Genomic DNA, 24,661 nt, shown 5'->3' with positions numbered 1-24,661 from the left:
CTACTTTAATTTAGTTTTTTAATTTAATTTTAAGGCACAGTTAGGGTTTAGGGCAATGGATAACAGAGCAACTATTTACCATCGCCAGATACCGCTACAATACAGAGATCGCTCAAAAACAAGCCTTCATGAAAATCTGCTGGTTAGATTGCGTGACCTCGGCTTGCTGAGGGAATCGGGCCTGCAGACCTCGGAGTTGCCTGATGCCATTGACGGGAGTTGGGGACGTCGTCTGCGGTGTGCACGGAAGTGGAAGCAAGGCAAGCGGGCAGGAGTCCATGCCAGGAAAAAAGCAAGCCCTAGCGGGCTGGTTCTCCCGTCCATTCTGTTCTCCAATGGACATTAAATTGGACTACATCTGTGGCAACGAAATACTCGGTGGGAGTACAGAAACGGATGGAATCCCGGATGTCGCCATTCAGTTGTTTGTTTATGTAACAGATATTCCGCCAAGCCATCGGACTACCAGCCTACTGCCCTCTGCTGTGCCCATTGTCTTGTTTATTATTTATTGTAATGCCTGCACTGTTCTGTGTACTTTATACAGTCCTGGGTAGGTCTGTAGTCTAGTGTAGTTTTTGTGTTGGTTTACATAGTTCAGTGTAGTTTTTGTATTGTTCATGTAGCACCATGGCCCTGAAAAACATTGTCTTGTTTTTACTGTGTACTGTACCAGCAGTTATGGACAAAATGACAATAAAAAGTGACTTGACTTAAGTTGGAATGGTATGTGACCTGAGTGGAGTTGTGCACTTGCTCTGCTTGTCCCTCTTGAGAGACAGGGTCAAGTGTCCAGAAGAAGCTGCAAGAGTATAGTCAGAACAAGCAACTGTTTGTAGATATGGGTGAGTTTACAGAAAATACTTCAGTGAAGGTTGGTACATTTTGAACCAAAACCAGAAACCCTTGGTTAACAGATGATAATTAATATGATGAGTAAAACAGAATAGCCACCCAGAACATATTAAATTGAGAGGACACAGAAATGAAAAATATGGAAGGCAAAGAAAAGAAGAAAATAGTAACTAACGGAAGGGGAGCCCAATCTAGTGAATATAAAGGGGATGATCAGAGGAGGAAACTATAGAAATTTCGAATGGAAGGTCCGAATGGATGTTTTAGATGGAAGATCTGTGCAATGAGAGTTGGAGACAGTTCCTTATGAACTTTATGCACCGGTTTAAAAAGTGACTGGGGCCTGTCAGGGCTACAATCTTTGTGAGAATCATTTGCCGGTAAGACAGAGTGAGATTTAAAAAGAGCTTGGGGCCTTTCGGAACTTCTCGGTGGGCTGCAATTATAATGACCTCTTAGGCACTCACCAGGGATCATTAAAAAAGCAGGGTGTAAACGGAGCAGCCATTGTGTGAGTGACAGTATTAGAGTGGTCAGGCTTTGGCTCAACAGGCTAACGCGAGAATAGGTGTAGGCTCGAACTTAAGCTTGAGAAGTTAGAGGTATCACAATTGTAAGCAGGATGGCAGTTCAGGCAGTGGAATGCTTCTCCTATGAGATGTGGGATTTCGGGGTACCTGACAGTCTCCCTAATGACAATATCTGCAGGAAGTTCGTCTCATTGCAGCTTCTGACTGACAAATCAACAGAGCTGGAGCTGGAACCGAAAGTCACACCCAAAGCACAGTCTTCAGATAGTAAATGGGTGACCATCGTGAGAAGCAAAGGGAGTAAGCAGTCAGTTCAGAGTTCACCTGTGACTATTCCTCTTAACAACAAATATATCCCTTTGGATACTGCTGGTAGGGAGGATGACTTATCAGGCGCAGCAGCAACCGCCAGGCTAGTGGCACTGTGGCACGCTCGGAGACTCAGCAGGGAAGGGTAAAGTCAGTGAGCAATAGTGAGAGGAGACCTGATAGTTAATGGGACGGACAGGAGACCCTGTGGCTGTGAAAGAGAAGCCAGGATGGTGTGTCACCTCCCATGTGTAGGGTCCAGGATGTCTCAGTGGCTGCAGAATATTCTCATGAGGGAGAGTGAGCAGGCAGAAGTCATGGTGCACAGTGGCACCAATGACATGGGTAGAAAGGGAGAAGTTCTGCACAGTGAGTACTCGAATTTAGGGAAGAGGCTGAAGAGCATGACCTCCACAGTAGTAATCTCTGGATTACTGCCAGTACCATGTGCTAGTCAGGGTAGGAATAGGATAATAATACAGATGGATGGGTGACTGAGGAAGTGGTGCTGGGGTGGGGGGGGGGGGTGGTGGCTGGTTTTTGGTTTTTAGATCATTGGGATATTTTCTAGGGAAGGTGTGTCCTGCACAAAAAGGATGACTTGTATCTGAACCAGAGGGGAAACAATGTCCTTGAAGGCAGGTTTGTTGGGGAAGGTTTAAACTACTTTGGCAGGAGAATGGGAACTGGACTGATGGGGCAGTTGTAATACAAGTCGGTTCATTGTATACCGAGGCTGTGAGGAACAACAGGCAGTAGATGGGACAAATTTGCAGTCAGTGGGATGAAGTGTTGAGAATCATGGGGGCAAAATTGAAAAAGTTGATGAATACAGGACTGAAGATGTTATATTTGAATGCACGTTGTATATGGAGTAAGGTATGTGATCTTGCAGCATATTTAGATTGATGTGTGCATCACTTAGTTGTGGCTGACCAAGATCATAGTTGGGAGCTTAACATCGAAGCAAACACATTATATCAAAAAGTCAGGCAGGTAGGCAGAAGGGTGGGGTGGCTCTGCTTCTAAAAAAAATTGCAATTAAGTCCCCATGAAGAGGTGGTAGGATCAGAAGATTTAGAAACCTTGTGGATCGAGTTAAGAAACTGCAAGGGTAAAAGAACCCTGACGGGAGTTATGTTCAGGTCTCCAAACAGTAGCCAGGATATAGGGTATAAGTTCCAACGAAATAGAAAAGGCATGTAAAGAGGGCAATGAAGGTCATGAGGAATTTCAATATCAGGTAGATTGGGAAAATCAGGTTGGTGCTGGATCTCAAGAGGGAATTTGTAGAATGCCTATGGGATGAGTTTCCGGAGCAGTTTGTGGTTGAGCCCTCTGGGGAAAGGCAATTCTGGGTTGGGAGTTATTTTATGAATCAGATTTGATTGAGATGCTTAAGGTAAAGGAACCCTCAGGAGGCAGTGATCATAATATAATAGAACTCACCCTGCAGTTTGAGAGGAAGAAAAAGTCAAATGTTTCAATACTACAATGGAATAAAGAGAATTACAGAGGCATGAGAGTGGAGCTGGCCAAGGTTGATTAGAAGGGGACACTAGCAGTGATAACAGCAATGAATGGAGTTTCTGTGGTAATTCAGACAGTGCAAGATAGATTTATCCCAAAGATGGAAAAGTATTCAAAAGAGAGGATGAAGCAACTGTGGCAGACAAAGGAATTCAAGGACAGCAGAATTAGTGGATGTTAGAGGATTGGGAAGCTTTTTAAAAAAAAAACAGCAGAAGGAAAGAAAACATGAAGTATGAAGTAAGCTAGCCAATAATATAAAAGATATCAAAAGTTTTTTTTCAGATATGTAAAGAATAAAAGAAAGCCAAGGATGAATATTGGGCTGCTGGAAAATGATGCTGGAGCAGTAGTAATGGGGACCAAAGAAATGGCAGACAAACTTAAGTATTTTGCATCTGTGGAAGACACTAGTAGTACACAGAAATGGAGCGTGTAAGGGGACAGAGTGAGTGTATTTGCTATTACAAAGGAGAATGTGATTAGGAAACTGAAAGGTTTGAAGATAGATAAATCACCTGGACCAGATGGATTACACCCCAGGGTTCTGAAAGAAGTCACTAACAAGGCTGTGGATGCATTAGTAATGATCTTTCAAGAATGGTTCCAGAGCACTGAAAAATTGCTAATGCTACTCCACTCTTTAAGTAGGAAGGGAGGCAGAAGAAAGTAAATTATAGACCAGTTAGTTCATTTTCGGTGGTTGGGAAATACGTTGGGAGTCAATTATTAAAAATGAAGCTTCCGGGTACTTGGAGGCACATGATAAAATAGGCCAAAGTCAGCACGATTTCCTTCAGGGAAAACTTGCCAGATAAACCTATTGGAATTTTTTTGAGGAAATAGCAGGCAGGATAGACAAAGGAGAGTCAGTGGATGTTATTTACTTGGATTTTCAGAGGCCTTTGACAAGGGGCTGCACATGGTGCTGCTAAACAAGATAAAAGCCCAGGAAAGATATGAGCATGAATAGAAGAATGGCTGACTGGCAGGAGGTAATCTAGGCTGGTTGGCTGCCAGTGACTGGAGGTGTTCTGCAGGTATCAGTATTGGAATTTCTTCTTTTCCCGTTATATGCTGATGATTTGGATGATGGAATAGATGGCTCTGTGGACCATATGAGCGTACGTAGAGGAATGGGTAGTGTTGTGGATGCAGGGAGTCTGCAAAAGGACTTGGACAGATTGTGAGAATGGGCAAAGAAGGTGGCAGATGGGAATATATTTTAGAGGAAGTGTACGGTCATGCACTTTGGTAGAAAGAATAAAGTCATAAAGAAGGAAGATCACAAAGGGACCTGAGTCCTTGTGTAGGATCTCCGAAAGGTTAACTTGCAGGTTGAGTTAGTGGTAAGGGACACAAGTGCAATGTTAGAAATTCTATTTGAGAGGACAAGAATATAAGAGCAAGGATCCATATTGAGGCTTTGTAAGGCGTTGGTCAAACTACACTTGGTATGTTGTGGGCAGTTTTGAGCTCCTTATCTAAGAAAAGATGTGCTGGCATCGGAGAGGGTCCAGAGGAGATTCATGAGAGTGATTCTGGGAATGGAAGGTTAACATATGAGGAGTATTTGATGGTTGTGGGCCTGTACTTGCTGGAGTTCAAAAGAATGGGGGGGAGGGGGAGTCTCATTGAACCCCATTGAATATTGAAAGGCCTAGATAGAGGGGATGCTTCAGATAGTGGATGAATCTAGGACCAGATAGCACAGCCTAAGAATAGAGGGTCATCCGGTTAGAACAGTGATGAGGAATTTCTTTTGCCGGAGGGTGGTGAATCTGTGGAACTCATTGTCATGGAAGGCAGTAGAGACCAAGTCATTGAGTGTATTTAAAGCAAATTTTGAAAGATTCTGGATTAGTCAGGGCATGAAAGGTTATGGGGAGAAGGCAGGAGAAAATGAGGTTGAGAAGGATAATCAGCCATAATGGTGGAGCAGACACGGGGGTGTGGAATTGTCTAATTCTGCTTTTATGTCTTGTGTTTCCTGGGTAATTGGAGGTTTTGGGTCGATGTTTGAGTCACAGTTTACCATAATTTCAAAAACCTTTCCTCTATATAGTGTGTTTGAAAAATGACAATTATAACCCATTTGATCAGAAACGGGTGTGAGAAAATGCCTGAAAACTGCTGGCTGGTGGTTTTAACCTCAGTGCTGGTGTAGTTTTAGAAATAATTGGGGTAGAGAGTGGGAATTAATGGGCACCTGGAGAGTTTTGAGTTAATAACTAAGAGCCAGTGTGGAGTTGTTGAAGAGAAATCTTGTTTGATAACTTTGATTGAATTTAATAATTTGAAAGAAGGTTGATAAGTCGAATGCAGTAGATATTACCTGCATGTTCTAAGATTTTTGGCAGATTCTCACCCATGCCCACTGTATACAATTAAGGTTTAGGGTTTAAGTAGGTCAGTGGCAATACGGATAAGAAATTGACTTAAGTTCAGGGATCTGGTGAACAATATTTTGGACTAGGGGATGCTAGCCAGGGATATTCCTGGGATCTTATGCTGGAAGCACTGCTTTTTATAATATAAGAAGTTATTTTGGATGTGAGTGTGCAAGTAGAATTATACCATTTTCAATTGACAATAAATTTGAGTGGAACAACTATTCAGACTATATTAAGAGACTGCAAGAGGACTGAGGAGGACAGAATAGGTTGGCAAGCAAAATTCTATTCGCCTTCCCTCCACCAGCCTGCAGGTCACCCTTGGGCAAAGTGTAGCACCTGCTTAGCCCCCCATTCAGGGTCACATGAAGCTATGGGAACAGGTGGGGATGGTTGTATGACCAACTGGTGCATACCATAATTCCTGGTATTGCGACCATTGATCCCAGACAGGCAGTCTCTGAAGAGTATTGATAATGGCTAGGGGTACGTGATTGTAAAGACACTGCCCAGAAGAAGGCAATGTCAAACCACTTCTGCAGAAAAATTTGACAAAAACAATCATGGTCACGGATAGGACCATGATTGCCCACGTCATACAACATGGCACGTAATGATGACTTAGAACAAGGAGTTTAAGATGAGATCTGATAGAGGTGTACATGTGCTTGAATGATTTGGATTAGAAAAAGTAGTTCCCATTGTTTTAAGGACGCACATCTCGGAAGTGACAGGTAAAGACTCTGGTGATGAAATATGAAATAGATATTGCTGTATTGTCTACTCACTGAAATAGATATTCCTCAGAATGACACTGTGCTTTTATAGTCCATGGGCAGCACAGCAGCGATAGGCCTTTACTGTGCCGGTGACCCATGTTCTATTTCTGCAACTGTCTGTAAGGAGTTCATACATTGCCCCCTCGACTGCATGGGTTTCTTCCAGATGCTCTGGTTTCCATATAGGAGCAGAAGACTTTTTGGCCCGTCGACTCCACTCCACCATTTCATCATGGCTGATCCATTTCTCCACTCAGCCCCAAATCTCCTGCCATTTCCCCATATCCCTTCATGACCTGATTAATCAAGAAACTATCAACCTCTGCCTTAAATATACCTAATGACTTCCACAGTCACCTGTAGCAATGAATTCCACAGATTCATCATTCTCTGGCTAAAGGAATTCCTCCTCCTCTGCATTCTAAAAGGACTCCCCCTCTAATCTTGAGGCTGTGTTCTTTGGTCTGCCCTGCATTCCAAAGGTGTACGATTAATTGGTCACATGGGTGTAATTGGGCATTGTGGGCTTATTGAGCTAGAAGGACTTTATCTCTAAATAAAGAAAATAAAGTAAGTTTGTTGTGGCTGAACATGGTCATGCCTCCCTTGCATACAAACAGCTGTTCAGAATAGGCACTTGATAATAATCAGGATTGGAAGGTCAGCCTATTTTTTTCATTACTTTTAATGCACTAACATGAATAATGTACTGAGTGTTTTGTAGGCAAATGTAGCTGCATTTTATATATTACGCTGCTCTCCAAGTGTCAAGTGACTTGAAGTAAAATCCAATTCCTGCTATTCAGTAGCCTAACTTATCAAAGGTTGACTTAACTGCAAGTCCAGCAGTTGTCTTCCTGATACCAGCTGAGAGAAGAGCGTCATCTTAGGGCACTGGAGGAGCTTTCTTGCTTCTGGACATGTGACATTCATCTATACGGTTAGTTTAATCTCATCTGATAAACAGCTTGTTCCCGCAGTGTATCTCAGCTTTGGCATTCAGTTAAAAATGTCCTCAAATACTGGAGTAGTACCAGAACATCGAAGCTTCTGACACTGAGAAATTGGTATTGATGTTTTGAGCAGTGAGTATAAATAATATAGAATATATTTTCTGTTTTGTTTACTAAGAGTGGAATTGCATGTTTGAATTTTTATTTTTGTAGATGGCTAAGTGTGATTGCTGCAAACGTCAAGGTAAACTAAATGAATCTATTAAATGGCACGGGCAAACCAAACATTTCTGTAACCTTCATTGTGTTCTCATGTTCTGCAATCAACATCACCTAGCTGAAGCATCACTTTCGGATGGAAGAGGTACAAATGAAACTGCCTTATCTATGTTGGACTTTTGTTATAAATAATAATGAAACTTAAGACAATAGAAGCCCTCCCCAGCCTACCCTGCCATTCCAAAGTTTCAAAGTAAATTTATTATCAATGTACATATATGTCACCATATACAAACCCTGGCACTCGTTTTCTTGTGGGCATGTTCAGCAAATTTATAGAATAGTAACTAGAACAGGAACAATGAAAGATTAACGAGAGCGCAGAAGAGGGACTATTCAAATGTGAATATAATTAAATAGCAGTAAATAATGAGAACATGAGATAAAGAGTCATTAAAGAGAGATCATTGGTTGTGGAAATATTTCAATGATGGGGCAAGTGAAGTTGAGTGTAGTTTTCTCCTTTTATTCAAGAGCCTAATGGTTGAGGGGTAGTAACTGTTCCTGAACCTGGTGGTGTGAGTCCTGAGGTTCTTGTACCTTCTACTTGATGGCAGCAGTGAGAAGAGAGCATGACCTGGGTGGTGGGGATCTCTGATGATGGGTACTGCCTTCCTACGACAGTATAGATGCACTCATTGGTTGGGAGGGCTTTACCCTTGATGTACTGTACCGAATCCGCTGCCTTTCATATGATTTTCCATTCAAAGGCATTGGTGTTTCCATTCCAGGCTGTGATACAGCCAGTCAATATACTCTCTGCTACATATCTATGGATGTTTGTCAGTTTTAGATGTAATACAGAATCTCTGTAGACACCTAAGGAAGTAGGGGCTCTGCTGTGCTTTCTTCACAATTGCACTTAATCTGCTGGGTCCAGACCAGGTACTGTGAAATAGTAACACCTAGGAATTTAAAGTTGCTGACCCTTTCCACCTCTGATCCTCCTCTGTGTGTTCATATACGATCAACTGTGATCTCAACATCCTCTATTTCCCAAATTTCAAAATCCACTCGCATTAATAATGGGCAAGTCATACACAATCTACCTATGAAAAGTGGTTGCCTATATCTTGATATTGTATATTCCAATGGATGATACCCACTTGTGAAAGTACGAAATTAGACAAAATGTTATTAAAGTTAACAAAATATTGATAGCATGTGAGTCATAGTCCCATGAAGGCAAATTTTAGGCATCTCTGCCACTTGATGTACTCATTGTGATCTTGCATGTTATTGAATTCTAGAAAACTAGGATTAGCAGTGGGCCATTGGGCTTTTCCTGTCTGCTTTGCAATTCAGTACAAATGTGGCTGATCTTGCATCTTAATATTACATTCTTGCTCTCTCCCGACTAACTTTGTTGGGTTGTGTGTCCAGAAATACATTTATCTCTTGCTTAAAAATATTTAATGTCTTGATCTATAGAGCCATCTTTGGTGGAAAATTCTACAGGTTCACTGAATGGGAAAGGTTTCTAATCTCATTCCTGCATACCTTATCCTATTATTTTGAGTTTGTGATGTTGTATTTAGATCTCCTAGCCAAGGGAAACCTTTTTCCTTGAAGCTCCCTGTCAAAATTCTATTTATTACAATGAGAGTTTCTCTGTTTCTCTGAGTTCAATGATTACAGACCCACTCCCTTGCTATACAACAATTCCATCTACTAGGGATCAGTCTGCTGAACTTCTTTTCTAGTTTCTTTTTGGTATGTTTTATAATTTCCTGGGCAAAGAGACCAAAACTGCACACAATACTTTATGTATGATCTCAATAATTTCCTGGATAACTGTTGCAGGACACCCTTACTCCTGCACTTAAAACTTCTTGTGTTGAAAGCCAACGTACACTTTATTTTCTGAATTGCTTCCTTTACCTGCATGTTTCTTTTCAGTACAAGGTCCTCCTGCATCCCTTTGGATACCAGTATCACCAGATGAAAAGTACTTATGTGTTTTCCCACCGAAGTAGCTAACTTCACATTATCTGCACTGTACTGCATTTGCCTTACGTTTGCCTACTCACTTGTCTAAATTGCCTTGATGCCTCCTTTTCACAACTTGCAACCCCATGCAAAACTGTGGTTCTCTCAGCCAGATTATTGATTACATTGTGAACTGCTGATCCATGGGATGCACTGAAAACCTATTCCATGCCAAGCCTTTACCATCAATTTCACACTAAACATGTGAGACTTTACGATGGATTTATTATATACTGAAAATCACCTTTTTGATAAATTTTGAGCTTCAGTCGAATTGACCTTGAGCAAAGCTCAAGTCATTGATAATTATATAACTTTGATATGTACATAGTTGACCAAAAGCAGACTTTTGATCCCTGTGAAGCTGAAATCTTATTTAAAAACAAAACAGCCAATTAAAAGAAAGGTAAGCTCCTGAAAAGCCACATGAGGTAACACTGAAGAGTCTATGCTTTTATTAATCTTTTCCATTACCATGTTTGAAACTCCACTTTAGTGTGGTCTTCTTAGTGATAACAGAAATGGGCAGTGCTACAGTGAAGAGCAATGGTTCTCTAAAATATGTACGTCTGCATATTAGCAATATTAGCAACACATATTCAGGTAGATTAAAAAAAATTAACAAATGTTTAGAATCGCCCAGTAATTCACCCAGTAACACTTGCATCCACTGTGATGAAACATATCAATTCCTGCCTGAGAGACGAATTAGATCTGCTCCAATTTGCCTACTGGTGCAACAGGTCCACAGCTGATGTCATCTCATCGGCTCTTCACTCAACCTTGGAACATCTCGACAGCAAAGATGCATACATCAAGATACTCTTTATCAACTACAGCTCAGCATTCAATACAGTGATACTCTCAAAGCTAATCAACAAACTCCATGACTTAGGCCTCAATACCTCCTTGTGCAATTGGATCTTAGATTTCCTCACTTGTAGACCCCAGTCAGTTCAGATTGGTGACAACATCTCCATCAGCACAAGTGCACCACAAGGCTGTGTGCTAACCCCCGCCCTAGTTGCTTTACTCTTCTGACTGTGAGTCTAAGCACAGCTTCAATGCCATATTCAAGTTTGCTGATGACACCACTGTCGTGGGCCGAATCGAAGGTGCTGATGAAACAGATTACAGGAGGAAGATTGAAAATCTGGCTGAGTGGTGTCATAACAACAACCTCTCACTCAATAACATCAAGACAAGAAACTGATTGTAGACTTCCGGACAAGAAAACCTGAGGTCCATGAGTAGTCCTCACTGGAGGATCAGAGGTGGAGAGGATTAGTAACCCAGGTATTTCTGTTTCACAGGACCTGTCCTGGGCCCAGCACCTAAGTGCAATTACAAAGAAAGTACAATAGCACCTCTACCTCCTTAGGAGTTTACAGAGTTTTGGCATGACATCTAGAACTTTGACAAACTTTTATAGATGTGTGGTGGAACAGATATTGACTTGCTGAATCATGGCCTGGTATGGAAACACCAATGCCCTTGAATGGAAAAGCCTACAAAAAGTAGTGGATATGGTCCAGTGCATCAGGGTAAAGCCATTCCAATGAGCACATTTACATGAAGCGCTGTTGCAGGAAAGTAGCATTCATCATCAGGGAACTCCACCACCCAGGACGTGCTCTCTTCTTGCTCCTGCCATCAGGAAGAAGGTGCAAGAGCCTTAGGTCTTGTACCGCCAGGTTCAGGCCCAGTTACTATCCCTCAACCATCAGACTTTTGAACAAAAGGGGATATAACTTCACTTGTCTTATCATTGAAACGTTCCCGCAACCAATAGACTCACTTTCAAGAACTGTTCATCTCTTTTTCTCGATATTTATTGCTTATAATATTGTTTCTTCATTTTACATTTGTACAGTTTGTTGTCTAATGCACTCTGGTTAAACACCCTAGTTGAGCAGTCTTTCATTGACTATTACAGTTACGATTCTATAGATTTGCTGAGTATGCCCAAAAGTCAATGAACCTCAGTGTTGTATACCACAGTTTCACATTGTCAGCAAACAGAAATATTGCTCTTGGTTCCCTCGTCCAGATTATGGATTGCACTGTGATCTATGGGATGCACTGAAAGCCAAAATCTGCTAACCCATTCCTTTCCAAACTATTACCATAAATTCTACACTAAACTAGTGCGATCTTACTTGATCAGAAGAGTATAAATACATGGCAGAGTTCCATTCTGTACTTGACGTTCATGCAGCACATTAGATTGATGAATCTAAAACTGATTTACTATCATGCTATGCTCCTGTTTCTAGTGCCGTCCTCTTTAAAAATGCAGTTACATCTCCTTTCTGGCATAACCTTTCATCTTTTTGTCACCAACTGGAGTAAGAGAATTTACACAAACCCGGCTCTCAACTCTTCATGTTTACTGTCAGTGTTTCATTTTTTTCCCCCTTTTTTCTATTTCCTTTAAAAAAGCAGTCGCATCTCCTTTCTGGCAAAACCTTTCAATCTTTTAACACCAGCTGGAATGAGAAAATTTACACAAACCTGGCTCTCAACAATTGTTCTTAGTGTTTTATTTTGTTTTTTTCTTTTTCTGTTTCTGAATAAAGATTATTGACCTAAAACTTTTACTTTACAGTTACCACCTGGCCTGCTTTTATTTCAAATTTCATTACCCCTTTTTATTCTTTCTTTCAAATAGTTTCAGATTATCCCCAATACTTCTCATCAGCTTCTTTCTGTTTAAACCCTTTCATAATTCAAAATCATAAACCTCCTCTTTTGCTTCCTTATGTCATTGATATTAGCTGCAATATTCTCACACCTATTCTCGTAATCAGTTTTTCCCTTGTGTTCTGGCAGATTTATATCGACTGCTAATGTGGCTTTAATCCCTTTCAAGAAGGAACTTTCTGAAGAAACTTTAACCTAGTGATGGAATCATTGGTCTGGAATATATTACAGTCTTTTTTTGGCCTTTATCCTCTAGATTGTCATTAAAACTTCTTTCATTGACTGCATTGCAGATCTATTAAAATGTAAGCTTTCTCTCTTGGGCAGATAATTACAACCATAAGACATAATTATGTGACATAGTAGAACAATTAGCCCTTTTGTCCCATCAAGTCTTCTCTGCCGTTATATCATTGCTGATTTAATATCTCTCTCATCTTATTCTCCTGCCTTCTCCTTGTAATCATATATATACTTTGATAATAAAATTTACTTTGAACTTTGAATTGCTTGGTTGCAAGAGCACATGGCCTACAAGACAGCCTGCCAGAGGTGAGTATATAATTTCCTATTGCATTGATCTTCATGATGTAAAAACCTTCAAATATTTTTTTTAATTGACTTTAGTCGATAGCTGTGAATGTAGGTGATTTTAAATAAGTTCTGTGATTGCTTAATGCTTAACAGGACAATTACTGTCTTTCTTCAACAGTAACTGTACCAAATGTTCCCAGCAGTCAGAGGAAGGAGCCAGCTCCTGTTAAAGCAAATGTGCTATCATTGGCAAACACTCCGCCTGTACAGAATACTACCAGTTCAACAGCAACTTTAAATGGTAGGAAGGCTGCTAAAAGAATGAGCTAATATTTTACTATTGTGTAGCAAGGAAATTGCAAACTTATTTAATGATAGTAAAGGAGAATGCGGGGCTTTCTCTCACAGCATTTCTTTCTGTTTGGTGTTTTATTAATCTTCGAAATCTTTGATATGAAGTTTTCAAATTGTACAACATTTGCTAAGTAGCAATTGCCTTTGGTCCTTGCAAGTACTCTTCAGCTGGGAAGGTAGCCAAACTGGTCATGGCATCTTCTCTGCTAATGGTAGTTTTTCTTCCCTTGGTAATGAGCTATATCAAAGAATGGGAAGAATCTTGATTCTGACAATTTATCATTGATCAAAATATCAACTCTGGCTTTGTGAAGGTGCTGGCTGACTTTTGAATATTTATGGTATTCTCCATTTTTATTTAAGGCTTGCATCATATGCAGTTTCCTCCTAAACAAAGAGCATTTTAAGTCTAAATTTTGAGGTTCTGAATTAAAAAAAAAATCCATTGATTTAACTTGACTAGAGGAGTTTAGATACATGGCAGAGTTTTCTTGTACATTTGACATGCATGCAGCACATTAGATTGATGAATCCAAAACTGATTTACTATCTTGCTGTGCTCTTGTTTCTAACGACATCCCCTTTAAAAATGCAGTTACATCTGCCTTCTGGCAAATTCTTTCATCCTTTTAACATCAACTAGAATAAAAAAATTTGCACAAACCTGGCTCCAAACATTTAATGTTTATTCTCAGTGTTTCATTTTCCCTTTTCTCTATTTCTGTTCAAAGATTATTGACCTAAATCGTGTCTTCACAGTTACTGCTTGCCCTGCTGCGTATCACCAACATTTTCTGCTTTTATTTCAAGTTTCCACCACCCATGGTTTTTATTTAAATGTTTTGCTTTTTGGCAGTTTCAGCTTATCCCTAATACTTCTCAGTAGTTCCTTCCTGTTTAAATGTCTTCATAATTCAAAATCTTCTGCTAAACCTCCTCTTTTGTTTCCATATTTCATTGACAGTAGCTGCAGTATCTTATGCTTATTTGTGTAATCAGTGTTTCTTGTAGATTTACATTGACTGCTAATGTGATTTTAATCCCTTTCAAGAAAGAACTTTCTAAAGAAATCTTAATCTAGTGATGGAACCATTGGTCCGGTATATTTTTATTGTCGTCTTTTTTGGCTTTTATGCTCCATTTTGTTGTTAAATTTTGTTTCCTTCTCTGCATTGCAGTCTATTAAAATGTAAGCTTCATCTCTTGGGCAGATAAATAGAAACGTAAGACATAGACATGAGACATAGGAAAACAATTAGGCCATTTGGCCCATAGAATCTTCTGTCATTCCATCAAAACTAATTTAATATCCCTCTCATCCTATTCTCCTGCCTTTTCCCTGTAATCATATATGTACTTTGATAATAAAATTTACTTTGAATTTTTAAATGTTGGTTGCAAGAGAACATTGCCTACCAGACAGTCTGCCACAAGTGAGTGCATCTTGTCCTATTGCATTGATCGTCATAACATTAAAGCCTTCAAATATTAAAAAAATATATTAGTTGATAGCTGTGAATGTAGGTGAGTTTAAATAAGTTGTGTGGTTACTTATCATTTAACAGGAAAATCACTGTTTTCCCTCAACAGTAACTGTACCAAATGTTCCCAGCAGTCAGAGGAAAGAGCCAACTCCTGTTATAGCAAATGTGCTATCGTTGGCAAACACGCCGCCTGTACAGAATACTACCAGTTCAACAGCAACTTTAAATGGTAGGAAGGGTGCTGAAAGCCTGAACTAATATTTTACTATTGTGAAGCAAGGAAATTGCGAACCTGTTTAATGATAGTGAAGGAGCATGTGGGGCTTTCACTCACAGCATTTCTTTCTGTTTGGTGTTTTTTTTATCTTCAATAAGTTTGATAGAAGTTTTCAAATTGTACAACATTTGCTAAGTAGCGTTTGCCTTTGCTGGTTCTTGCAACTACTTTTGAGCTGGTAAGGTAGCTTGCTTTGTCATACTATGTTCTCTGCTAATGGTAGTTTCTCTTCCTTTGGTAATGACCCATATCAAAGAATGGGAGGATACCTGATTCTGATGACAGGTCTTTGATCAAAACATTAACTCTATTTTTCTCTGTGAAGGTGCTGGCTGACCTTTTGAATATTTATGGCATTTTCCACTTTTATTTTAAGAGTTCCATCATAAACAATATAGTAGCAAAACTAATTCAAAATCAAAACAATTGCTGTTAGCTGCGACTGCTGGGGGTGGTTATACTTGCATGACTCACCCTCAGTTCCAATGAAAGTATTCTTTGAAAGAGTAGAATCCTTTATTTGATCCCTTATTAGCAAACTTAAAATCTTGAAGCAATATTAAACGGTCAACAAAGATATGACCTTCATTGGTCCCAAGCCACAAACTGCCACGAAATAAAGCAAGAATGCGTAACTTATTCCCTTTGCTTTTACCACTCCTCCTCTCATGTGACTAGATACCATTATAAATGCACAACACAGAATACAATGCAAATAGAGAACAGTCACATGGCTCCTAGACTCCAGCCCCCTAATTATTCTATAATAATTAGAACTACATGCTATTAAGACATAGGAGACATGAAATCTCCATATTTACACAAAATGTCCTCACTTGCTAAGCAGTCTCTGCTGGATTGTGCACTTCTGCCAAACTAGGTTGCCCCTCTTGATTGCATTCAGGAAAGTCTTTCTGGAATTTCTGCTGCCAAAACTCAACCAAACACAAAGCTGAAGTCCCATTAACTGTTAGCTCTGGCCGAGTATAGTCCCTTCCACCACCACAGTCTCCTTTCAATGGTCCATTAACAATCAAACCCAACATCATTTTGATTGCATAAAGTCCATCATTAAGACTGAGAATCACTTGAAATGGCCCCAATGCCTTAGCACATTCACCCCATCAGCAGCTCACTTTCTGGATCGATTTCCAGCAAATAAACATGCTTCAGGTGAGACCATTCTTGAAGAACTCTCTGATGAGGAATGGTTCCTTTGTAGACAGGCTTATGTTCCTCTGTAGAGACGTTAGGCAGTTCAAAATAGTTTTCACCTTCTAAGCCAGTCACTTCTAATCCTGAAACAATGTAGCTACTCACAACCTTCTCTTGATCTATGGTGCGTATGAGAATATGTGTTCCTTTTCCTGTCAGCTTGAGCTTGTTCATGAGGCTCTCTATCCAAGATACTGCTGCACTACTTTGATCTAGGAAAGCATAAGTAACCACTTTTTTACTCTTCTTAGCCTTCACCTGAACTGGATTTATAAGAAGTTCACAGTCGTGATCACCAGCCCCTTTAAGGTCATGAGATAATAGGGCAGTACTTACTGCTGTGTTTGCTTCATTCATGGCTTGTTTCGAACCTGAACCATTTTCATCAATTTTGGGTTCAGTTTAACTTTCCCCAATAGCCACAATATGGCAAGGCTGCTTCTTTTAACTTGAGAATGAATTTTTAATCCAATTTTTTTTCTCATCTTTACTTGCCTTTCAATGAAATCAACAATGTCAGTGAAAGTAACCTCACGGTTGTGCCTTTCGTGTAGTTCATACACCACCAATCTCCATTTTTTTTCTTAAGTTCATTGGGCAGTTCATTTATGACAATCTTCATATTAGCAGGCACGTTCAACTCATGCATAGCCTGCACATCTATAGCATTGCAGCAACTTTTAAGAAAAAGGGGCTGTAACCTTGAATAACTTTCACATCTTCTGATTTGATATGTGGTCAAGAAAGCCTTTTCCATGTAGGCCACAGCAATTTTGTACTCATCACCAAAATGTTCCTGTAGTAAAGCATAGTCCTTTAGATATCCTTGCTCCAGACTGGCCTACTGGCAACCTTTGACAAGCTCTCTTGGATAACTTCCAGTGTTTCGTTCACAAAAGTAGAGATGGTCACCATAATCTTCAACCTTCCCTTCTATGCTATTCTTGAAAGCCCTCAGAAATGAATGATACTACAATGAATTGCCATCGAAGGTTTGAATCTCTCTTTTAGGCAGAGATGTAATGTGTTACTTTTGCATCACTTTGCTTGTTATTTCCTTTGACATCATTATGGCCTCCAGCATGGCATTTAGACCTTTATCATCTGAAACATGAGTGTCATCATAACGTAAATCAATGATCTCAGGAGCACATTGCGCTATTGGATATGGCACAGGTCCAGAGTACCTCTGTCATGCAGGCTGAGAGTGAGCACTCTGAACTATCCCTTTGGATTCAAACTCTTGGCTCAAAGACTTTTGATTCTCAAATGTATGCACCTTGACATTGAGTGTGCTGGATTTACTCTGTTCCATGGCAACGTAGGAACTCTGCACCCACAGCACTTGAATCCTTCAGTGTTTTTCGCTCTGGCTATAGAACCATAGAACATATCCCTCCAAACCCCTCTCATCCATATACCTGTCCAAGTTTTTCTTAAATGTCAAAAGTGAGCCCGCATGCACCAATTCATCTGGCAGCTGATTCCACACTCCCACCCCTCTCTGCGTGAAGAAGCCCCTCCCCCCAATGTTCCCTTTCAACTTTTCCCCCTTCACCCTTAACCCATGACCTCTGGGTTTTTTCTCCCCTAGCCTCAGTGGGAAAAGCCTGCTTGCATTCACTCTATCTATACCCATCATAATCTTATACACCTCTATCAAATCACCCCTCATTCTCCTATGCTATAGGGAATAAAGTCCTAACCTATTCAACCTTTCTCTGTAACTCAGTTTCTCAAGTCCCGGCAACATCCTTGTAAACCTTCTCTGCACTCTTTCAACCTTACTAATATTCTTCCTGTAATTAGGGACCAATACTGCACACAATACTCCAAATTTGGTCTCACCAATGTCTTATACAACCTCACCATTACATTTCAACTCTTATACTCAATACTTTGATTTATAAAGGCCAATGTGCCAAAAGCTCTCTTTACAACCTTATCTACTTGTGACACCACTTTTAGGGAATTATGTATCTGTACTCCCTGATCGCTCTGTTCTACTGCACTCCTCAGTGTCCTACCATTTACCTTGTATGTTCTACCTTGGTTTGACCTTCTGAAGTGCAATACCTCACACTTGTCTGCATTAAACTCCATCTGCCATTTTTCAGCCCATTCCTCCAACTGGTCCAAATCCCTCTGCAAGCTTTGAAAACCTTCCACACTGTCCACTACACCTCCAATCTTTGTATCATCAGCAAATTTGCTGATCCAATTTGCCACATTATCATCCAGATCATTGATATAGATGACAAATAACAATGGACCCAGCACTGATCCCTGTGGCACACCACTAGTCATAGGCCTCCACTCAGAGTAGCAATCCTCCACTACCACTCCCTGGCTTCTTCCATTGAGCCAATGTCTAATCCAATTTACTACCTCTCCATGTACCCCTAGCGATTGAATCTTCCTAACTAACCTCCCATGCGGGACCTTGTCAAAGGCCTTACTGAAGTCCATGTATGCAACATCCACTGCCTTCCCTTCATCCACTTTCCTGGTAACTTCCTTGAAAAGCTCTAATAGATTGGTTAAACATGACCTACCACGCACAAAGCCAGGCTGACTGTTTCTAAGTCCCTGTCTATCCCAATACTTGTAGATCCTATCTCTTAGTATTCCTTCCAATAATTTACCTACTACCAATGTCAAACTTACCGGCCTATAATTTCCTGGTTTAATTTTTGAGCCTTTTTTAAACAACAGAACTGCATGAGCTATCCTCCAATCCTCCGGCACCTGACCCATGGATATCGACATTCTAAATATTTCTGCCAGGGCCCCTGCAATTTCAACACTAGTCTCCCTCAAGGTCCGAGGGAATACCCTGTCAGGTCCTAGGGATTTATCTACTCTGATTTGCCTCAAGACAGCAAGCACCTCCTCCTCTTTAATCTGTATAGGTTCCATGATCTCCCTATTTGTTTGCCTTGTTTCCATAGACTCCATTCCAATTTCATTAGTAAAGACAGATGCAAAAAACCCACTTAATATCTCTCGCATTTCTTTTGGTTCCATACATAGCTGACCAGTCCGATCTTCAAGAGGACCAATTTTATCCCTTACTATCTTTTTGCTCTTAACATGCCTGTAGAAGCTCTTCAGATTATCCTTCACCCTGACTGCCAAAGCAACCTCATGTCTTCTTTTAGCCCTCCTGATTTCTTTCTTAAGTATTTTCTTACTCTTTTTATACTCCCCAAGCATCTTATTTCCTTCCTGTTGCCTGTACATGTTATACATCTCTCTCTTCTTCTTTATCAGAGTTCCAATATCCCTTGAGAACCAAGGTTCCTTATTCTTATTCATTTTGCCTTTAACCCTGACAGGAAATTATAAACTCTGCACTCTCAAAGTTTCTGCTTTGAAGGCCTCCCACTTACCAATCACATCCTTGCCAGAGAACAACCTGTTCCAATCTACACTTTTTAGATCCTTTCTCATTTCTTCAAATTTGGCCTTTTTCCAGTTTAGAACTTCAACCCGAGGACCAGGTCTATCTTTATCCATGATCAAGATGAAACTAATGACGTTATGATCGCTGGAACCAAAGTGTTCCCCTACAAACACTTCTGTCACCTGCCCTAACTCATTTCCTAATAGGAGATCTAATATTGCATCCTTCTTAGTTGGTACATCTATATATTGATTTAGAAAGCTTTCCTGAACACATTTCACAAACTCTAACCCATCTAGACCTTTAACAGTATGGGAGTCCCAATCAATGTGTGGAAAATTAAAAGCTCCTACAATCACAACTTTCTGTCTCCTGCAGTTGTCTGTTATCTCTCTGCAGACTTGCTCCTCCAATTCTCGCTGACTATTGGGTGGTCTATAATACAACCCTATTAATGTGGTCATACCTTTCCTGTTTCTCAGCTCCACCCATATGGCCTCCGTAGACAAGCCCTCTAATCTTTCCTGCTGAAGCACTGCTGTAATATTTTCCCTGACTAGCAAAGCCACCTCCCCCCACCCTTCATTCCTCTGTCTCTATCACGCCTGAAACATCGGAACCCTGGAACATTGAGCTGCCAGTCCTGCCCCTCCTGTAGCCCAGTTTCAGTAATGGCTATGATGTCATAATTCCACATGTCATTCCAGGCCCTCAGCTCATCTGCCTTTCCCACAATACTCCTTGCATTGAAATATACACACCTCATCTTCGCAGCAATTTCTTCCTGCAATTTAAACTACTCCATTTGTCTTCAGCATTGCTCTGCTTGTTCTTCTTGGTTTCTCTGAAGCTTTTCCTTCTGTTGTTTCTGGTCTCTTTGAAGCTATTCCTTCAATATCTGTTATTTCGTGTATAACCCAGCTAAATCAGTCTCTGTTCTAATGTGTACCAGTGCGTTATCAGATGCACAAGGCGTCTTGCTGATGGCTTTAGAACATACTGCAAACACGTTAGGCATGCTGTCTTCAACTTTATATGTAGACAGTCAAAGCCTGTTCTTTATCGTTGTAAATATTTTTATTTCCCCTAGGAAACTGACATTACATGATCGTTTCTCTCTTTGCTTCAAGACCACTGTTTCTAGCTGAACTTATTTTGTCTTCCAAGTGCGCAAATGAGATAAAACAATGGCAGTTTCAATTTTGCTTCTCAACCATGGAAGCAATTGTTTCAATTTTTCAGCTTTTCAACAGAATTACGAGTTGAGCACTTCAGGAAAACAGCGCTATAGAGCTTTCCAATCCAACTTAGTTGGACATGGCAATGTTGACCACTTGGAAACTGTATTTCCAATCCAATTGCACAATGTTAAACAGCAAAAAAGGCCATTGCCAGCTACAAGCGACTCCAGGCTGGTGCTTCCATTTTCTCAGACACATCCGAGTGCTGATGTTCATTTGGTACAGCTGTTGAAATCTTTGCTGACAAAATGTTGAGGCAAAACTAATCCACAAGCTTGTTATACTTGCATGGCAAACCTCCTGCTCCAATGAAATGATTGTTCCAAAGAGTTCAAACCCATATATGATCCCTTATTAGCAATTAGCAAACACATAATCTTGAAGCAGTAATAAGTGGTCAAAAAAGACCTCCGTCGGTCCCAAGCCACGAACGGCCTTGAAATAAGCAAGGATACGTAACTTGTTCCTGCTGCTTTTACTAAGCTCCACCAGTATACAAAGTAAATGAAGAACAGATATATTGCTCTTACATGCAATTTCCTACAGACCAAATAATGGTAGAAGTCTAAATTTTGAGAACCTAAAATTACTATTTTTTAAATTCTCTTGATTTTACTTGATCAGAAGAGTATAAATACACGGCAAGGGTTTCTTTCTACGCTTGACATGCATGTAGCACATTAGGCATGCTATACTCCTGTTTCTAATGTCGTCCTCTTTAAATATGCAGACACATCTCCCTTCTGGCAAAGTCTTTTAACACCAACTGGAGTAAGAAAACTTACACAGACTTGGCTGCCAACACTTTATACTTATTCTCATTGCTTCATTTTTCCGTTTTTCTTTTTTTGGTTAAAGATTATTGACCAAAAATGCTAACACTTTTACTGCTTGTTCTGCTGAGTATCTCCAATATTTTCTGCTTTTATTTCCCATTCTTCCCCCCCCCCCACCCATAGTTTTTTTTGTGTAACACTGGACAACAAAAACTTTGCTGCCTGAATACTTTCGGGTGTAGAGCACCAAACAACATGCAGCTGGTTGACAGCACACTTCCAGCGTACAAAACCATGAAGTGCAACATGCCACTAAAGATTTCATTTGTTGCATACCCACTTAAATGACTTCTGTGTGAATCATGGTACTGTCAGTGACGAGCATGTCCTGTTTTGCCAGGACATTGCGGTCGTGGAGGAACAGTGTCGGGGCAACTGGAATCCAACAGTACTGGCTGAGTATTGTTGAACACTTAATCAAGAGCCTCAAGCACTGAGTACAAATGAAAATTATCAACAAAACAACTTTAGCTTAGTTGAACTATTGCAGAGTCAGCACTTTTATGTAATTACATGCATTATAATGTTAATTTCTTGTCTTTCCACATTCCTACGTGATTTAAGTAGTCTGAAATTATATTTGTGTTCAGCTTTTTATGGTCTATCATAAACAAAAAAAAATTCTGAGCTAGCAACATTTTCGAAAAAAATTGTTGTTCAATGTATTTTTTGCTTTTTGGCAGTTTCAGATCACCCATCAGAATACCTCTCATCAGTTTCTACATGTTTATGCACTTTCATAATTCAAAATCTTGTGCCAAACCTCCTCTTTTTCTTCCATAATTCATTGATAATGGCTGCAGTTTCTAATACCTGTTGTTGTAATCATAGTTTCTCTCTCCTAATTTCTGGTGGATTTACATTGACTGCTAATGTGGCTCTCATCCCTTTTCAAGAAAGAATTTCAAAAACAACCATAACCTGGTGATGGTGCCATTTCCAGAATATATTTATTGCTGTCTTTTTTGCCTTTATGCTCCACATTGTTGTTAAATCTTGCTTCCTTACTGCATTGCAGATCTATCAAAATGTCAGCTTTATCTTTTACGCAGATAATTAGAAACATAAGACATCGACCTGAGACATAGGAGAACAATTAGGCTATTAGGCCCATCAGACCTTCTCTGCCATTCTATCAAAGCTAATTTAATATTCTTCTCAACTCATTTTCCTGCCTTCTCCCTGTAAACATATATGATAATAAAATTTACTTTGAATTGTTTGCTTGCAAGAGTACATTGCCTATAAGACAGCCAGCCATAGTTGAATACATCTTGTCCTATTACATTGATCCTCATATAATTAAAACCTTCAAATTTTAAAAAAAAATTTGACTTTAGTTGATAGCTGTGAATGTAGGTGAGTTGAAAGAAGTTGTATGGTTACTTAACATTTAACGGGAAAATCACTGTCTTCCTTCACAGTAACGGTACCAAATGTTCCCAGCAGTCAGAGAAAAGAGCCAACTCCTGTTATAGCAAATGTGATATCATTGGCAAGCTCTCCACCTGTACAGAATACTGCCAGTTCAACAACAACTTTAAATGGTATGAAGGCACAAAAAGATTGAACTAATGTTTTACCATTCTGTAGCAAGGAGGTAGCGAACTTGTTGAATGATACTGAAGGAGGATACGTGGCTTTCACAATGCATTTCTTTCTATTTGTTGTTTCTATATCTTCAACATCTTTGACAGGAAGTTTTCAAATTGTCCAACATTTACTAAGTAGCATCTACTGGTACTTGCAACTACCTTTGATCTGGAATGGTAGTTTGACTCGTCATAGTATCTTCTCTGCTATTGATAGTTTTTCTTCCTTGGGTAATGAAAAAGAATGGAAAGAATCTTGATTCTGGCGACCCATCATTGAGGAAAATATCAACTCTGACCTGCGAAGTTGCGGACTGATCTTTTGAATATTTATGGCATTTTCCAATTTTATTTAAGATTTGCACCATAAGGAGTCTACTACTAAGCAAGTAGATGACCTGAGCTTTTTAAAAATTCCGTTCATTTAACTTGAATAGGGGAGTATAAATGTATGTCTAAGTTTCTTTCTACACTTGACGTGTATCAGCATATTAGATTGATGAATCTAAAACTGATTTCTAACCTGTTAAACTCTTGTTTCTAATGCCATCTCCCTTCTGGGGAAACCTATCATACTTTAAACACCTACTGGAATAAGGAAAAACCATACAAGCCTAGCTGCCAACTTTTTTCTCAGTGTTTCATTTATCCTATTTTTCTATTTCTGATCAAAAAATATTGACATAAACCCACAACACTTTTTCTTGACAATTACTGCATAGCCTGCTGAGTATTCCCAACATTTTCTGCTTTTATTTCAAATTTCCATCATCCCTAGCTTTTGAAATATTTTTTGCTCTTTTTGGCAGTTGCAGATTATCCACAATACTTCTCTTAAGTTTCTTCCTGTTTAACGCTTTCATGATTCAAAATCTTGTGCTAAGCTCCCTCTTTTACTTCTGTATTTCATTGACAATGACTGTAGTACTTAGTCTGTTCTTGCGGTTGTTGCTTCTCTCCTGCATTCTGGTGGGCTTACAATGACTCCTAATGTGGCTTTAATCCCCTTCCAAGAAAACTTTCTAAAGCAACCTTAATCTAATGATGGGACCATTTCTAGAATATACTTATTTCTGTCTTTTTTGCCTTTATGCTCCACATTGTTGATAAATCTTGTTTCCTTGTCTGCATTACAGATCTATTAAAATGTAAGTGTTATCTCTTAGGCAGATAATTAGAAACATAAGGCATAGACATGAGACATAGGAGAACAACTGTGCCATTTGACCCATCAAATCTTCTGTGCTATTCCATCATTGCTGACTTGATATCTCTCCCAACCCATTCTCCTGCCATCTCCCTTTAATCTTTGACACCTTACTAATCAAGAACCTGTCAACTTCTGCTTTAAGTATACCCAATGACTTGGCCTGTACAACCATCTGTGGGAATGAATTCCACA

At 39.8% G+C, this 24,661-nt stretch overlaps 1 protein-coding gene across 6 annotated transcripts in view; it reads left to right on the top strand.

The window, feature by feature from the left end:
- zmym4.1 (zinc finger MYM-type containing 4, tandem duplicate 1) overlaps nucleotides 1-24,661 on the top strand; it is a 233,179-nt gene that overhangs the window by 159,440 nt on the left and 49,078 nt on the right. For 4 of the 6 annotated variants that reach the window (XM_059954389.1, XM_059954387.1, XM_059954388.1 and 1 more), the window contains 4 exons: nucleotides 7,563-7,713; nucleotides 13,033-13,155; nucleotides 14,799-14,921; nucleotides 23,092-23,214. In XM_059954389.1, coding sequence (XP_059810372.1) covers nucleotides 7,563-7,713; nucleotides 13,033-13,155; nucleotides 14,799-14,921; nucleotides 23,092-23,214 — 520 coding nt within the window. The remainder of the gene's footprint in view (nucleotides 1-7,562; nucleotides 7,714-13,032; nucleotides 13,156-14,798; nucleotides 14,922-23,091; nucleotides 23,215-24,661) is intronic. The other 2 variants (XM_059954391.1, XM_059954390.1) reach the window with 1 other exon arrangement.

Source organism: Hypanus sabinus, chromosome 30 (genome assembly GCF_030144855.1).
Source record: "Hypanus sabinus isolate sHypSab1 chromosome 30, sHypSab1.hap1, whole genome shotgun sequence".
Taxonomy (NCBI): Eukaryota; Metazoa; Chordata; class Chondrichthyes; order Myliobatiformes; family Dasyatidae; genus Hypanus; species Hypanus sabinus.
Note: the sequence above shows the minus strand (reverse complement) of the source record. Positions and strands in the feature narration are given on the sequence as shown.